Source organism: Natrix helvetica (genome assembly GCF_964273705.1).
Source record: "Natrix helvetica genome assembly, chromosome: 2".
Classification (NCBI taxonomy): Eukaryota; Metazoa; Chordata; class Lepidosauria; order Squamata; family Natricidae; genus Natrix; species Natrix helvetica.
In genome coordinates, this window is record NC_138552.1 from 201,493,099 (window position 1) to 201,512,266 (window position 19,168).

At 39.8% G+C, this 19,168-nt stretch overlaps 1 protein-coding gene across 1 annotated transcript in view; it reads left to right on the top strand.

Annotated features, from left to right (window-relative positions):
- Window positions 1–11,113: 11,113 nt before the first annotated feature.
- HECA (hdc homolog, cell cycle regulator) overlaps window positions 11,114–19,168 on the top strand; it is a 36,955-nt gene continuing 28,900 nt past the window's right edge. The window contains exon 1 of the mRNA XM_081943500.1: window positions 11,114–12,534. Within this exon, the coding sequence (XP_081799626.1) occupies window positions 12,306–12,534 (229 nt within the window). The 5' untranslated portion in view covers window positions 11,114–12,305. The remainder of the gene's footprint in view (window positions 12,535–19,168) is intronic.

Genomic DNA, 19,168 nt, shown 5'->3' on the forward strand with positions numbered 1-19,168 from the left:
ATTCAAATTTTGATGTTTTTTCTCTTTTTTGTTAGAGTTGTGAGATTCGGGGGGATTTCTACCTCCTGCATGATGTAGCTGTCAAAATTTTCTACACCTATTTACCTTTTTCCCTAAAACATTTGTAAAAAACCAATAAAATTTTACAATATATATATATAAAATTGTACAATATATGCATTTTCTTATGATTTATGGTGATTGCAATTTTACTTTATAAACAGGAAAAAAATACCAAAAGAACAAAATTCCAGAAGTTTAATTATTGATTAATATGAAGCATAAATTGAACCATAACGTTGTCATATATTACTTGAATGGTTTATAGCGCAGAAGCTCAAATGTTGGTTTGGTGCAGAAAAGATCCAGATTCTATCCTTAGTCAAGGTTTACTGGGATACATAAGTGATTTCTCTCAGTCCAACACACTTCAAAGAGCAGCTGTTTTATGGAAAAATTTGAATATTATGTGTGCTGCCTTGAGGGCCTGAAGAAAATGTTGGACATAATTCTAACAAATTGCTATTGAGATTTAAGAACCAAATATAAAAATCTGTAACAATATAAGTTTACATAGTCATTAACTGGCACATTCAAGAAAGCATTCAACACATACCATAGTATGAGCTGGCTAGGATATTTTACTTCTAATAACTATTATATATGGCAGGGCTGTCAAACTCGTGTCATTATGACATATCGGGACTTCTCCCACTCCTCTTTGTTAAACTGGTTGTGGCCACGGCCAGCACATGATGCATCCAACCTGCGGGCTATGGTATAGGTAAACTAGGCTTCATTCAAACCAGTATTCTGTGTTGCAGTCACCAAATTATAAACCTGCCTGCTTTCCTAATTGGAACATCTTTTAAGTGAGACATGTTGTGACTCTTTCTCTTTCCAGTTTATGCATTGGCTATTAGGTGAGGCTGGAATCATAACATAATGATTATTATATTATAAGCTGGGCTAACCTTTATAAGAAAAAAACTCTGAAAACTGCTTTAGTCATTTTCTCAAATAATACAAATGTTCCTTTATTATTTATGCAATAATAGATGTGAAAGAATCTCACTTATCTATTGCAGGCAATGAAGAAACGCCATTTTACAATTACTGTACATTTTCATGCTGTGTATAAACTTGTGCTTTATTATGTTTCTTATAGATTTATTTCCTTGCCTCCCTCTCATAAAGGCAACATCTACTATACCTAAATAAAGTTAAACTGGTCAATAAATTACATCAAAGCCTATCAGGAAATCATAAGGTTTTAGACAAAATTCAGAAATGTAAAAAATATGGGCAGGAGGCACTAGAAATCTGTTTACATGCAGTTGCCAGGAAAATAATATCTATATATTTATATAGTAATGAAAAATCAAGCTTGATTTAAGAGAAATCCTACCAGTATTAACTTTTATATATAATTGAAGAACCTCATTGAAATAGAAATAATTCAGTCTTAGTGGTGTCATTAGTAAAGATATATACAAGTAGAAAATTGGAACCATAATTTCAGTTGTAAGTTATGATGGTTGTAAGTTAAGGCACCCAGGTGGCTGGATCTGATTTTACAACTCTTTTTATGGTGGTGATTAAGTAAATCATGAGGTTATAAGTGTGAACCCATTCCCTTGGAAACCAGCAAAAAACCACAGGAAATTGGCCCAAACCACTGCAAATTGTAATCATGTGACTGCAGTATACTTCACAAGTTGTAAATGTTCAAAATATGCTCATGTGACCAAGAGAGAGGAAGCCAATGTGATGTCTTACAATGTCTGGAAGTACTTAGGGCCCATAAAGCACCCTTTCCAAGATTGTCATAACTGAACAGGCATTAAATGACTAATTATAAGTGAAGGACTACCTGTACAGATGGTAGGTAAAAACATTTCCAAAACTGACCCTATTCCCATTTTTAACATTTGTATTATTAAAGAGTCAAGCTAATATAACTGACTGGAAAGGCGGTTTAGCCCTTGGTCACCATCTTGATCCAAATCCAGACTGCCCTCTTTTTCCCTCTGCAAATAACAAAAGCAATGTTTCTGATTAAATTAAGACGGCAATGTGGTCAAAGTTACTTAACCTTTTAATGAATCTGGATGAATTTACAGCCAATTTTCATCAGTTACCACTTATCAAATTAAGCAAAACTGGCAGGGTTTACAAGTTAAACCAAAATTAAACTAGTGTGGAAATCCATTCTCATCCAGTTGTCTCTGGAGATTCTCAGTCATTCAGGTCATGGTTGTCTCAAAAGTGCTTTTTCAAGAGGCAACTGGACATTCTTGTTTTTCTTTGAAGATGATTTGCTTCTCAGGAATATCTGAAGATGTTTTGCTTTGCAGGAATATCTCCAAAGCTCAGGAGGATCTTCAGCCAACATAATATAATGTGCACACTTTAAACTCAAGAATACACTAAGGCAGAAGCTTGTCCACCCCAAGAATAAAATATCCAGACACAAACTGAGCAACATGGTCTATGCAGTACAGTGCAGTGAGCCATGTGCAGACCTGTACATTGGGAAAACAAAACAACCACTTCATAAGTGCATGGCACAACATAGCAGAACAAACCCATCAGGACAAGATTCAGCAGTCCATCTGCATTTAAAGGACAAAGTCCACTCTTTTGAAGATAACAAAGTCCACATTTTGGACAGAGGGGACTGCTGGTTTGAAAGAGGGGTCAGAGACCATCTATGTTAAGATTGAACAGCCCTCTCTCAACAGAGGAAGAGGGATACAATATCATCTATCTCCAGTTCCAAAAAGGCTCAATTTGCACTAATCAGGTGACTCTGAGGACATAGATAAACCTCCAGTGGCTTCAACAACTTCCCAAAAGAATGTGAATGACTAGCTGTCTGCAAGGAATATAAATCCTTCCATTCCCCACCATCCAGCCAGAACTGAAGAAGCTTCTTGGATGAGAAGCGAAATGCCTTCAAAGAAAAACAAGAAAGTCTAGTTGCCTCTTGAAAAAGCACCTTTGGGACATTCTCATCTAGTGCTTTGAAAAATATTTGCTGAAAATACAGAAATGAGTTGGAAAACAAATCAAAGCCCAGAAATGCAAACCAAGAGCTGTGTTTTCCAGGCATTTTTTTAAGCATTAAAATAACCTTAAGAAAATCTGACAATTTAAGGATTCTGGAAAAGTCTTGTCCATACAAACTACATACTACTACAGCGACCTTCGCTCCTTCCGTATGAAGCTGAAGACCTACCTGTTTCGTCAAGCCGGCCTGGCATAACGTTACAATCTTGCCACCCCAGGTCATTTTATAATGGGAAATTTTGTTTTTTAAAGTTTTTAGAGTTTAATATTTTTGGGGTTTTAAATTTTGTAAGTATGCTTATTTATGGACTTATTTTTACCTCCTCTGCACGATATACGGTGCTATCTTGATTATTGCTCTGTACGTCGCCCCGAGTCCCTGTGGGGAGAGGGGGCGACTAATAAGTTCAATAAAATAAATAAAATAAATAAAATAATATATCTGCCAGCATTGTCCCTCATCACACATTTAGAATAAACTCACATGCTGCAAATGGGACTGCTTCTGAAGACTTACCATAACCTGAACCTGATAGAAAAGGAGTCTATTAACAGATGAGAGCAACAAGTGCAATATAACCAGTGTTGACTCAAGGGCATGTGGAATCCCAGGCCACTCTGACTGAGGTGCCACCTTGTACCGATTTGTATTTTTAGAATGATTCAGCAGGATGGTACCTAGGTTTTGGCACCTAAGGCTAGTGCCCACTCTGCCTTAGCTTAAAGCTACCAGTGAATATAATACAATACAATACAATAGTAGAGTTGGAAGGGACCTTGGAGGTCTTCTAGTCCAATCCCCTGCCTAGGCAGGAAACCCTATGCCGTTCCAGACAAATGGCTATCCAACATCTTCTTAAAGACTTCCAGTGTTGGGGCATTCACAACTTCTGGAGGCAAGCTGTTCCACTGATTAATTGTTCTAACTGTCAGGAAGTTTCTCCTCAGTTCTAAGTTGCTTCTCTCCTTGATTAGTTTCCACCCATTGCTTCTTGTTCTGTCCTCAGGTGCCTTGGAGAATAGCTTGACTCCCTCTTCTTTGTGGCAACCTCTGAGATATTGGAACACTGCTATCATGTCTCCCCTAGTCCTTCTTTCTCTTAAGCTAGACATACCTAGTTCCTTCAACCGTTCTTCATATGTTTTAGTCTCCAGTCCCCTAATCATCTTTGTTGCTCTTCTCTGCACTCTTTCTAGAGTCTCCACATCTTTTTTACATCGTGGCGACCAGAACTGAATGCAGTATTCTAAGTGTGGCCTTACCAAGGCATTATAGCACCAATTCTTTAGTTGTTGCATTAACTACCAAACCAACATCTGATTCAAGGAATGAGATGTTACAATTGGTTTTAACTCTAGGCAATGGTGGGATTCAATTTTTTTTACTACAGGTTCTGTGGGCGTGGCTTGTTGGGCGTGGTGTGGTAGGATAATGTAAAATCTCCATTCCCTCCCCACTCCAGGGGAAGGTTACAGCAAAATCCCCATTTTCTCCTGGGACTAAGGAGGCAGACAATTGATGGGGGCGGGGCCAGTCAGAGATGGTATTTACTGGTTCTTTGAACTACTCAAAATTTCCGTTACCGGTTCTCCAGAACTGGTCAGAACCTGCTGAATACCACCCATGACTAGGGCTTGGCTCTGGGATACCTTATGGTCCATCTTTTCTAAGGGGATCTGACTAGCCTCTGCAAACAAGAAGGGACGGGGTACTTATAGTCCTGCCTGGTCAACAAATCAAAGGCATAAGGCTCCAAAGGCTTTATGGCTCCTGGTACAGAACACTTTATGCTCTCAAGAGTTCTGCCAGGTACTCTCTTTATTTGCTTTTCACAGATGCATGAAAACAGTTCTGTGGCAACTGGCATCGGCATTTAATATTATGAGTGTATGGAATTGGGTTGTTATTTTCATTGCACTGACATGTAGATATATACTCTCTCACAATTCTTTATATGTAAAGTTATTACCCCTGTAAACATAGGCTTTTAATTTTATTGTAAACTGCTCTGAGTTTAGAGAGCTGGGCTGGACATAAATTCATATAAATTTACCAATTTCCACCCAGGAGCCAGATCACCTGTTGAATAAAGAAATAAAACCAAATAGAAAAGACAAAGGCTTTTCAATCACTACAAATTTGCACCACAAATAATACAGATAATTAAAATCCATGGGATTAGGGAGAAAAAGACTTAAGCCTCCTTCATATATATGAAAATCTCATTCCTTACCCATATCTACGTATAGATCCCTGTTGTGATCTTTTAATATAAATATTTAAGAAATTACTCAGCAACAGATACAAAAGCTTTGACTCTACACGGAGCCTCCTAAATTTGAAGGTGTTTCCCAAATAACCAGTTTGAAGGGATTTTTACAGGTTCTAGCACTTTTTTCTTCCAATAATTCAAAATTATGTATGTCTGTGTTGAGTCACATTGTTACTCTGAATGAACAACAGTGCTTAGTTCTAGAAGAGAAACCCATGTATTGGCTCTATGTGGGCAGAGGACTTGGATACAGCACTAAAGCAGCACAACTGCAGGGGAAAATCATAGGTGTGTTGTAAAAGATTGACGTGAAAACATAATAAATGCATTTTAAAGACTAACGAAGAGTATAACGAGCTGTAATGCACTAATCCTACTGATAAAAAAGATTTAGTTCACATGGTATTCAGAACAGCAGAAATATCTTTGAATTAAAAATAATAATATAAATTAAAATTAGACAGCATAAATAACATATAAAGAGATAAACAGACTTTCCTGATTTCAGGATATAATCCTTCAGAGCTGTGTGTTTAAAAGCTTCATTATATTGTATTTTGGAAGCTGCCTGGACTAGCAGGCAGAAATTAGGTTAAAAAAAACCTGAGAGGGTAAAAGAGGCATGTATTTGCAAGAAAAAATGAATGACAAGGTAAATAACAATGTTTTATTTGCTCTTCTTCCTTTGATATATATTCTGAAGTAGATACTATCATATTCTTAAAGAAAGACAAAATAAAACTGTTGCTTAACATTTGTTGTTATTAGCATTGTTATTATATTTTTAGCATTCGCATTATATCCTCTGTCATGGTGGCCCCAATCCTGGATGAGAAATGAGACAGTTTGGACATTAGACTAGCAACCAGTCCCTGTAAAAACTATAACTGCTACAGGAACAGCAGAAGAATCTCAAGAAAATTTTTGTTGTTGTAATTTAGTATAAAGAATTTAAACACTGTACGCAAAGCAATGAAACACCCATTCCTTGTTTAGTGACTATCTTTGTTAACAACCATTGTAAAAACAACTGTAATAAAAACCTCACTTTCTGACCAATGCATACATTTACAACTAAGTTTTGTATGCCTCACCACAACTCATTTCAGAGTGAAAGTAATACTGGAACAGATGTGTAGAGAATATCATCTGAATGAGATGTTGTAACCAATAATCTTCCTTCCTTCCCGCTCCCTCCCTCCCCTCTCTCAGCAACCATTTTGCTTAACAACTTGGTTGTTGGGAATGGAACTGAGTAACTAAACAAGTAATGGATCTACAGCCTCTACTGTCAGCATCACAAAGCTTTGGGAGATGATAAACCTTTCCTTCACTAGTTCCATCTTGATTTAAGGGACGGATGGCAACTCTTGTCAGGGACACTATAGGCACAGAATCTGCACTGGCCAGGGAATTTGACCAGAAGATTTTCAAGATTCCTTCCAATACCTTCACTTTGTGATTTTATGAATATATTTGATAACAAAGTAAAAATGTGAGTTTTCTCTCTGGTTACCAGAGGGGACCAATCTTGGCTTTTCTTGCTATTATATTCTTCCTTAGAAGACGGGATACAGTTTCTCAGTAGTACTTTTCTCCTGGCTGAGGGATAAGGCTTTTTTTCAAGCTCTCTGCTCTATCTCTGACTAATGGTTGAGAGACAGTAATAACAGAAATACAGATGTTGGGAGCCCAGATAGAAAATCTAGTTTAATTTCCAATCCCATGGTACGTATGCATCTGCATTAAGAGGTAGAGAATGTGATTACCAGTTAAATTCAACAACTGCTCCCTTCATCAATTGCTTACAACAGCAATAAAACAGTGCTTGAATGAATTGTAATGCCATTCTGCTTCTTTTCAGACAGGCATTGCAAAGTCTACCTTGAAATTTTCATCTTTTTTTCGTGTCCTTTGAAATTATTGTTTTCTCCTATTCCAATAAACATTGCAGCAAATACTTTCTTTGGTCTTGTTTAGCTATCTCACTGCTTCATTCAGTGCCCATTCAGATACTACAGCAATTGAAAAGTAACTTTACAACAAATATTAGAATTTACAAACTTTGCAGATCTGTAAAGCAAAGAAAGCTGAAGTAAGATCATAAGTATTTTGCTTAACAACCAAGTTGTAGTCGGTATATGAGGACTACATATAATAGGCTTAAAAGTTGCATCAGCAAAAAAATATTTTAATATGATTCTTACCTGAATTGTCAGAATGGAGCACTTTAATGTGTGTGTGTTTTTCAAAAAAAACCCTAGAATAATAATCAGATGTCTCATAGTTTTTAAGCAGACCAGTGAGCTTTTTAAAAGTTGAAATAGATAGTTAAAAGAATTTAAACCTGTCACAATATTAAATACATCTTCTTTGCATATGTACTAACTAGGCCAAGAAACTGCAAAGAGGTTGGGGATATAGCTCAAGAAATCCTTAAGAAATGGTCCCAGGTGAGGCTTCCATTGTGGAAACAGAGTTAATTAATAGATGGTTAATTACTGAATAATATTATGACTCCTAATATGAAATGTTTTTATCTGAGAAAAAGCCACCCCAGGTGAAATACATCACATCTTTGTATGTGAAATTGCCATTCTTATACCTGGGAATAAACTGCACGAAACCTGGTGGGGCTAAGTTTTTATTGCGTTCTAAATGATTGCATCTATTGATAATATGTACAGAATTTTGGCATGCTTCTGACAATATGTCAATAATACTAAAAACTCATCTGGTCTTAATTTATTGCATGAGCAACTAGAACTTCCCCCTTCTGACAAGCAACTTTTCTTGAACTTGCAGTGTGAAAATACAGATACAAATACAGGTAGTCCTTGACTTACAACTACAATTGAGACCAGAATTTCCATTGCTAAGCAAGGTGTTAAGTGTGCCGTATCCAATTTTACAAAGATTTTTTTTTTGCCAAGATTGTCATGTGAATCACTGCAGTTATTAAGTGAATCACACAATTCTTAAACAAATCCAGCTTCCCCTATTGATGTTGCTTGTTGGGAATGAACTGGGAAGGTTGCAAATGGGGATCACAGGATCCTAGGCTGATGCTGCAACCATCATAAATACATGCCAATTGCCAAGTGCCCAAATTTTGTTCACGTGGTCATCAGGATGCTGTGATAGTTTTAAGTATGGAACCTGTGGTAAATCTCTTTCTTCAATGCCATTGTAATTTTAAATGGTCACTAAATGAATGGTTCCAAGTCAAGGACTGCCCATAGTAACATATATAAAATAAATTTGATATATTTCTTGATAAATTTTGAAACTGACCATGTACATCCATAAATGAATCTTAAATCTCTCTCTCTATATATAAGTTGTGTGTGTGTGTGTGGTGTGTGTGTGTGTGTGTTCCAGCATAACTCTGGAATGCCTTGAGCAATTTCAACCAAACTTGATACACAGATGACTTACTCCCTGGAAAAAAATACTGGGGAGGGGGGGGGTGTAAGACACCACTAACATCCCTCGGGGTATGTGTTCTGTTAAGATACAGCCTGTTGTGCCTTAAAGTGGCTTCTACGGTACTGCTGTAAAATGGCTTCTATTGTACAGCGCAGTGGAGTTATCATTGTAACAGCTTCACAGTATTCCACAAGGGGGCTCTCTCTGGTAAGGGGGAAAATCCAACATTAGAAATTATGTTTGGTCCAGACGTTTCCCCCCTATAAATAAATACCCAGACAATGTCGGGTTCTCAACTAGTTAACTAGAAAAAAAGCAAGCAGATTTCCTGCCATGTTTGTCAAATAATAACAACAAAGCTCCCAGTCTGAACTGAAATTGCTTGATGAAAAGCAGAAGATTGTTTGTAAAACTAGCCAGATAAACACAGGATTTGGAACTCTTATATAAACTTATTCTCTAATTAGACATCAGAAACAGATGGTTTATTCAACATTGTGGGCTGCTGCCCTGCATCCAGATTTATATTTTGGTTACATCACATTATATCTTGATACATTCCCCTTTGAGATGTTTTTCTTTCTTTGTTTTTTAATCTGCTTCTACATAATTTTTTGTTTTTGTTTTTTTTTATACACCACCCAGAGTCTCTTTGTGGGAGAGGGGCAGCTATGTAAACTTGATAAATACATAGGTACTTCAGTAGGTAGATACATGATAGATAGCAATAGCACTTAGACTTACATACCGCTTCACAGTGCTTTTACAGCAGTCTCTAAGTGGTTTTATAGAGTCAGCATATTGCCCCCAACAATCTGGGTCGTCATTTTACCGATCTTGGAAGGATGGAAGGTTGAGTCAACCTTGAACCTGGTGAGATTCGAACTGCTAAACTGCAGGCAGTCAGCAGAAGTAACCTGCAGTACTGCATTTTAACCTCTGCGCAACCTCAGCTCAGATAGGGAGGCAGGTAGGTAGATACAGTATTTTAGTTTGAACCACAAAGTGATATACAAGACTTCATAGCTGCTGGCAGAAGAACTGATAAACTGCACCACACACTGAATACTGAAATATCAGCTTACTATACAGGCAATCCTTGACTTATGATTACCTGAGCTCTCAACTACAGTTGTAAATTATCACATGACCATATCTGATTTTATGACCTTTTTTGTAGTGATTACTAAGTGAATGTTGCAGTCATTTATTGAACCCATTGGTCTCTATGGGGCACTTTTTGCTAAAAACTGGAAATAAATGCTGGTTTCTGGCAAAAATGTAATTCATGGACATATTTGCAGGATGCTCCAAATGCTGTAAACATGGGTCAGGTTTTTGACCACCCAAAATAGGATCATGTTATTGTGGGGGAGGTGGCTGCTGGGACTTTGAATCTGGGTCCAAGGTACCTTGTTCTGGGGTCCACCATAACTTTGAACTATCTCTAAGTCACTGGTGTAAGTCCAGGACTTATTGGATATTGGATTGGAAGAGTGCCAATCCAGCTAGTGTTTTCTCACTGGTGTAAGTCCAGGACTTATTGGATATTGGATTGGAAGAGTGCCAATCCAGCTAGTGTTTTCTTTTAAAAAGAAATATAAAACACAACTCAACACTGCATATCTGGAATGGTTTAAACACAGTAAGAAGTTACATCTCCATTGAAATTTCAAAGCCATATTGAAATAATATTGAGAAATAACGCCAGGACAACATCGCTATTTCATGGCCAAACGTGCAGTTCTTTTTCAAAAGGGCCAAACTCAAGTCAGGTCTTGTAAAGATAATTCTTTATTGTGGAAAAAACATTTTAATCCATTCTTTGCATGAAGAAACAGGCTTGGTAGTTACTTTCTCCCCAACCCCACCCACAACTGCTACTTGCGGGATCGCATCCTACCCCATACATCCCTACGACCAATTCGCTCTCACAGAGAGGGACTCCTCCGGGTGCCATCCACTAAGCAATGCCAGCGGGCGGCGCCCAGGAGTAGGGCCTTCTCTGTGATGGGCCCAACCCTCTGGAATGACTTCCCCTCCGATATTAGAATCACCACTGACCTCCGCTCCTTCCGCAAGAAACTCAAGACCCACCTGTTCCAATTAGCTGGCCTGGCCCAATCATAGTTTTAATCTTCAATCCTCCTGGCCGGTATTTTAAATTCCTGGGGTAGATTTTTAAGTTGTTTTAATTTTTTATTATTATTGTACAGATTTTATTTAATTTGTTTTTACGGGGTTTTGATGTCTTCTATGTATATGGTATTTTAACCTTTGTCTGTACACCGCCCCGAGTCCCTTTGGGGAGAGGGAGCGGTTTATAAATTTAATAAATAAATAAAAATAAATAAATAAACCATCACCAAATGGCATGACTGGGATGGGCAGATTGAAATTTGGCCCTGTTAATAGAGGCACATTTAAAATCGATTCCCAAGTAAGGCTGCAATCACATGGCATAATAATCATAACAACCATAACCATAATAATAAACAGCAATCCATCAATTGGAAAATATACTTTCAATCCTTAAATCCTATGCACTTTCTACTTGAAAGTGATTTAATTAATACTCCATTGGATTTATTCCACGTAGTCAATTTTTTTCGGTTTATATCTTTTCGCCACGGTCTTCCTTTCATTTACTGGCCCGTTTCCCTTAGCAAACGTTTTGGGGTGGAACTCCAAAGGAATTCTTCTAGTCTGAACTTGTGTCGAGATATACTAGAGTATGGCCAGCGTTTATACTTGCCTACCTGCCTCTCAATCGCGCACATAACAGTACAAAGCTCTGGTCGAACTGCACTCACCTTCTGGCCTAACCCAACGCGCTTCACCTCATGTCACGGCGAGAGAAAGGAAACGTCCACTCTGAGAGATTAGCCGCTAATCGGATTAGGAGTTCTTACCCAAACTCCCTTCCCTTGCTTTATTCCCCTGTATCGGGCCTAGCCCCTGTAGACATCTGGAGGAAATCCAATCGTCGTTGTAAACAAGAAGCTCCGGGAGAGGAAAGGCGGCTTTCCTAAGTCCGAAGGCAAGGCTTAAGCGCCTCCTCGTTGCTGTCGCAAGTCCAGCCTCTGAGCCGCGCCTTCCTCCTCCCTTCCTTTCACTTGCTCTTTGCTTAGCACTGTCGCCAAGGCCTGGCAGGCGAGAGAGAGAGAAGGGGTGGGGGTGGAGGAGGAAGCGGGCGGGGAGCCCAGCATTGCCGAGGGAGCAGCAGAATCAAAACAAGCGAGACACGCCTTTTCCCTGGCTTGCATTTCTTCCGCGGCGAGGCGTCTGTGGACGCGCGCCCGCGCGTGTGAGTGTGTGTGAGTGTGAGCGTGCGTGCATGCGACAGGGCCGCGGTGCGTGAGCGAAGGACGAGTGTGCTGCTCCGCCTGACAATGGAGCTGCAATAGGCGGGGGTCGGCGGGGGTAGCAGCAGCAGCACCAGAGGCAGCAGCACTGCCACCAAGAGCCTCCGCCGCCTCCTCCTCAGCCTTCCCGCTGCGACCCGCTCCTCCTCCTCCTCCTCCCTTGGCGATGCCGAACCAGAAGAGTAACAAGGGCAAGAAGAACAAGCGCGCCAACAGCAGCGGGGACGAGCAGGAAAATGGAGCCCTGGCCGCGACGGGAGCTGCGGGCGTCGGAGGAGTCCTGGCCGCCGTGGCTGCGGTTGGAACAAGCGGGCCCATGGTGGCTGCAGGAGGTGGAGGAAGCTCCGGGGGAGCGACGGCGGCGACGGGCTCGGCTTCGGGCGACTCCAAAAACGGTAGGAAGCCTACGGGACGGAGATGGAGAAAGAGAGAGAGAGCGAGCGAGAAAGCAAGGCACGCGGCGTGCAACCACCAAACTTCACTCGCTGGCTCTTTTTTTTTTTTTTTTGCTTTCCCTTCCCTGCTTTACCGGATGGGCAGAGCCGGAGGCGCCCCTGCTACTGGGGGAGCTGCCGGGCCTTCGATGGCGCAGCAGCCCTTGGATGGGAGACGCGGAGCGGGCCAGCATGCAGATGAGCCAAAGGGAAGCGCGGCCATTCTCTTTCTTGGCTTGAGTTGCACCGCCAGCGCGCACGGGCGCGCGGCCTGCCCCCCGGGTCTCGGGAGTAGGAAGTTCGAACGTTTGGCCGGGCTGAAAAGAGCCCTCTTGCCCGGCCCGCGTGCCCCTTCCCGCTCTCTCGCCCTTCCGAAGGGTTGTGGGGGGACGTGGCCCCAAAAACGGGCTGCATAAGCGGTGTACGTTGCATTTGCGGTGTAAGGAGAACATGTAGGGTGGTTGGTTTTTTATGTACCTTCTGACGGATTTCCTCCAGTCTCTCTCTCCGCCCCCGCAATATCTTTAATTTCTGGGGAAATTAGAAAACTGTTTTATACCTTAGCTCTTCGTGTCCAAAAAACGAACCGGTGAGGTTACACTGAGTAGGAGACGCGTCTTTCTCTTTCAGAATGACAGTTTTGAACCTTTAAAAAAGACGGACCGGACAAGAAAAAGCCCATGCTGTGGCGTACTGTATATAAAAGTGACCCCAGAAAAAGCAAGGAAGTACTACCACCACCCCACTAAACTATATATCTGTTACTTTCGTTTTAAAACGGCCAGCATGTTTTGATTGAAAATATGCTCTGATAAAGTTGGAGTCTGTGTAATTGGACTCAGCTGGATAGGAAGTGTCAAATGTTCAAGCCTATCTTCACTAGGACTGTGAAGAGATGGGTCTTGTTCATGGCCATAGCTTGTAGTGTTTCCCTCACTGACCCCTCAATCTTTCTGAAATTGCTGTGTTCCCCAAGTGCATGCTTAGCAGCCCCACAAGTCCTACAGAATTGTCAGCTTAGTGTCTGTAGGGAATGACCCCTCTCAGCTTTATTCAGATAATCAGAGTTATAATGGCTAGATGTTTCTATTTTTTTAAAGACAGAACAGACTGCTGATGACACACTTCTATATTTGCCACAGGATAGTTTGCAGGGTAGCGGAGCTTAGTTGCAGCTGTGCCATCATCTCACTCTATCAACCTGCCATGACCTAAAATAAAGTGAAACAAAAAAAATTGTCCTCCCTGCACTTCACTCTCTCCACTGAAATAAGTTAGAGGAAGAGGGGGGAAATCTATTAATCGTTCTATGAGTCTTTCAAATGCTTCAGCTTCCCAGTGATCTTTTTCTCTTTAAACCCAGCGCCTATTTTGTGAGCGCAGAATTTAAGTACCCAATATTTAAAAAAAAAGGCATGTGTGAAACATTTCCCTATTTTCTTTTGGTGGCTGCCAGGTTACTTTTGTGTGTTGGTGTTAGAAGAACAAGCTTTTTTGTTTTGCTTTGTGTTTGAAAAATGTTATGAAATTTTCATCAGAATTCTTATTTTTGGGCTAGTCCTTGCTGGAATGTGCAAAACACTGCAAATACTTGGGCAAATACTGATCTCTGAGGAATTTGAAATAATATGTGTTTTGTCTCTGCGTATGACAGTGAAATAGAGGAGATGCATCTGAAAATACAGTCTCCTGCTCATAGCAAAACAAAATTTAAATTCTGCAGTCTCCTAGGAATAGCTTCCCGCGCAATGCCTGATAGTGACGAAATGTAGCAATCTGATATTTTGTACTAAATTTAGGACACATGCTGATGTTCAACACATTTGGATGAGGTCTAATAATGTATGGATAACTATTTTTATATCTTAGTAAGGATATATTTCCAGACCTTGGCACCTTATTTGTTAACCGACAAAAACATAAAAAGAGGGTGTAAAAATATTAAAAATCTATATATAGTTAAGTCTTTTAAAATCAGAGGATTCAGGGATTCTTGGCTAGTCCTCAAGCAGTTGCTATATGTAGACACGGTAGTCAAACTCTTTTCAGTTTGAAAGATGTTATTGTAACAGCTTTGATATAACTGGAACTTTTTCTGTTTAATTTTATGAGTAATTTTATAGAAGAAATATACTGAAATGAGGTCAACATGACTTTGAAAGTCATCAAAATACTTGTGTTACCCTTGCAGACTTGGTGGACTCCTGAGAATTCCAGTTTGCATTCTGCAAGAAGCTGCTACTTTTCAGAATAGACAAAATATATATAAAAATATTGTCATAAAAATATTTGAAACAAAAACAAAAGCAAATCAGGAGGAGATCGAATTCATTTGTTTTTCCAAATATCTTGATCTCAAAGACCATGACTCAGAACATCAAGGAAATTACTATATTTTTCCAGAACAGACTTGTATTTTAAAAAATTGGTTTCTGGATTTTCTTAGTAAAAACGTGCCTTTTTAGTATTATGAATTGTATTTATGGAGGAGATGGAGAAATATGTCCTGGATGTAAATCTAGAACCTGAGGGTGGGAAGGTAATTGGTACTGAGTCAAAGTAACTATCTTGCTTAATTACTTGAGAGAGAGTTGTTAAGAATATGTAGCAAGTACAAGTTTGAAATAACCTAGGAATTTATTGGAAGATGTTTATTTTTTAAAAAAAGTAATTAGTTTTCTGCATTTAAGGGAACATAGTTCTAAAAACTCAAAACTTGTCCCTGAGGTAACTTGTGGAGAATTGAGTTATACAGTAGAGTCAGCCTCTGTTTCGCTGTTTGCTTTCAGCTGCCATTCAAATGGGAGAGGGGGCATGGTATTTGGGAGGGGAAGCTTTAGTACAGGAGAGATTGTAGAGTGAGAATTTTGGTCTCACCGTTACTGTGCATGCTGGAGATTAGCGCTTGGTGTTGGTCAAGGCCAACCGTCCACATACCTACCTGATGATACTCCTTGAAAATGGAATTCACATGATTCCTAAGGGATTTACAGATTGGACAGTGGGATGAGGGTTGCCAGAGGGAGGGGGTTTGGTCACATATTGATATGTATGATTTCGTGCGCTTTTGCCTCAGATCTTGCTTTGCTTAGCTGCTATCTTTTCATAACCAGTCTTAATTCTGCAAAATGGAGTTAAGTGGTTTCTTTCTTGGTTACTGAGGGAGGCCGGCTTGACACAGTAGTATGATTTAATTTCTTTGTTTGGAAAACATAATTTTGTATTTTATTACCTCAAATGTAATTTATAGGTGCAGCTACCTGCGTATTGTATAATCCTATTACTTAGGCTGATTATAATTAATAATTTTTCTATCCAACTCATTTTCCCTAAGCTCCCTTGCATATGAAAAGCTTGTACAGCATGTCATCTAATAGAGCTTTACATGATTCTTCTTTTTGAATTGCATTACTTTTAAAGAGACAGTATCTGAAAGAAAATGATGTGCTTTAATTAACAGCAGTTGTGAATTACAAAAACCTGTTCAAAATAATTTTTGAAGCATACACAGGCATGTCAACTAAATATTTGCAAATGGTTCAAAAGTAGTACAGGCCTTTGAAATGGCTGCACCAACATGTTCAAATTAGTTGTTGAAGATATGTTGGAGTAAAGTGAGCATGTGAAGACTTGCTAATTCTTTCATCAGAATTCTTTCCTAATATTGCAAAACTGAAAATATCCAAATAAGTAAAGTTTGCTTCTCTTTTTGGTGAAATAACCCAGACCCACAATAGTTGACTGTATAAATTGCATAAAATATGTTTTCAGTGTTCATTATGTTACTTGATTTTATTATAAAAATTGATACATATTTTTATCACAAACTAATATAAAGGCAATTCCCAAGTTATGTAAGTGTTGACTTATGTAACTCTGGCATTATGCAAATGGGTGAGACTATCATCTGTGCATGAGCAGAATGGCATGTAATCCCATGTGAAAAATTGGTTAAGACAGATTTAAGATGTATTGCTAATTTCCTGATATTGAAAACAGAATAATGTACTTTCAGTTTAGCCACAAAATTATTTGTCCAAAGTGGAGTGATTCAGCTTTGGAATGTTGTGCTTTTACTTGGTACAGATTGATCTTGGCATTTCTGAAGTGATTTACACATTTCCTGAAATATATCATAGAGTACAGGAAGTTGGTTGAATTACATTTTCAGCTTTTGGAAAATAGACGTGGAGAGCTGTTGTAGGCATTAGGTCCAACGGTGAAATGGTTTTCTAGGGTAGAGGTGCATAGCAACATGCCGTACATTGTTCCTACAAAGGCTTGGTCTGGCTAGCCAGAAACCCTCCAAAAGTAGCTACAGATTTTGCAATTGTTTGCCTGATGGAAAAAGAAAATCATTACTGTTATATGTAAATCTATGCACAAATATGTTGACCGACAAAATTTTAACCAAAATGCCATGAAAAATGCCACCTGAGGATAAGCCAATCTTTGGAATTTTCATAAGTTTTAATTTTCATAATTGGATAATCCACAAGTGGCACATTTTCCAGTTAAAATGTGTTTGTTTATGTATAGCTGGGCTTATAGTATATGTGAAAATAAATGGGATACACAGGCAGTCCTTGATTTATAACTTCAATTGAGCCTCAAATTTCTGTTGATAATTGATACATTTGGAGCTTTGCCCCATTTTATGATTTTTCTTGCCACAGTTTTAAATGAATTGCTGTAGTTGTTAAGCTAGTACATGGTTGTTAAGTGAATCTAACTTCCCCTATTGACTTTGCTTGTCAGAAGGTTATAAAAGGTGATCATATGACCCTGGGACACTACAAGTGTCATAAATATAAGTCAGTTGCTAATTCATGTGCAATAATCACTATTGTTTTAATTAATTTAAATATAAATTTTAGTTATTGGCTCGATTTGATATGTAGCATCAAGCCTGCCTACCAAATGTGACTTTACTCCAGAACACAGGCATTCTCTTGCTTATCTGTTTGATGTTAGTTGAAAAAGTACATTTTTCTCCAGAAAAAATATATATATAGTAGATTAAATTAAGTGAGAATACATTGTATTTAGATGGTGCACAGAATTCCCTAATAATTTAGGAGGATAAGGATAAATTTGTGAAATTGAGGTAAGGAAAGTCAAAGACCGAAAACACAACTACCCTAAATTGTGCATTGCCAGTGTATACATTTGAAACCTAAATTTTGATATGGGTGCATAAAAAGAGTAATTAATGTAGCAGTTGAATTAAATCTATGTCACCTTGTTAGTTTATTTTTTTGTTGAATGTTTAATCTGCCTAATTCCAAAATGACTCTAGGTGGCTTCGCAAGTTAAAAGAAACAACATTGTATAAAAACAACCATTATCTGAAGGACAACATAACTTCTTATCATATTACAGCTGATTCAAAGAGGGCCCACTCAGCTCCTAAACCAAGGCCTTAAGAGAAAACCAGGGTTTTAAACTTAACCAAAGTAACGTCTGGCTGGATGCTATTCTAAAGAATAGATGCTGTACCAGAGAAGTTCTACTTAGATGGCATTGTTTAATTGATGGGATCCAAAAGAAACTGACTATGTTAGAATGGATGGTATGACAGTGCAGAAAGCAGATGGTCCTCCAAATTGCTAGGCCCTGTGCCAAGCAAGGCACTATAGGTAAATAACCAGCACCTTGAATTGTACCTAGAAGCCATCTGGCAAAGTGTGCAGTTTCTAGCAGCTACCTCACCCTTGGCATAGCAAGGGTTATCCATCACTGTTTGTGCTAACTTCTTGTAGCTTTTCCAGTAGAGTAGAGGGAGGGGTCACTCGAGGGTTAACACAGCCTGATTGGTCCATTAGACTGAGAGAAAACTTCTTAACCTTCTGTCTCTCCAATTGGTTCCCAGTTTCCTCTCAGTCTTTTGGTCCAAGCAATGGGTTGTTTGGTTCCTTAGATAGGAAAATCAAGTAAATCCCCTTAAAATCCCCCCCTTTTTTTCTAGCTAGTGTAGTACTTCGATTTGGAACATTGGCTAATCTAAAACTTAAATTGGTGGCTGCACCCAGACGGACAGCTTAGTTCTGCCCCCAGCGGTCAGGGAGAGCCCCATGGGGCGATCTACCTGCTCCCTGTCTGCGGGCCGGGTGCCCTGGTCTGATTCCCGGGTTGGTGGGCATGCCGGGCGACCCCTGCAGCTTCGGGAGCCATTTTTTTCTGCTGCCAGCAACGCACCTCACTTACGAGGCCGAAGATCGCGCCGAAGGAAGGAGGGGCTTTAGATGGGCAGCGGCGCTCCGATCGCCTTGCCGGCCTTCTCGCAGCTCCGGCCCCTTCATTTCAGGCCACGTGGCTATTTAAAGGACTCGGCAGACTCAGCAGCAGGGCGAGCCGCGAGGAAACTAAATACTGCGGCCGCCCGAAGAGGAACGGGCGTGCGGCTCCGGTGGCCATTTTGAGGGCTGCCACATGTGCCGGGCCTTCTAGCCTGCTGGTGCACTTTATAGGCTGAGCTGACCGGCAGCGCTGAAGCCTCGTGGTCCCCGCAACCTCGCTGAGGGCACGCCAGGGACCTACTACGCGGCAAGACCAGGCAGCAGCAGGAGCCACTCTTCCACAGGCCCAAGAGGGT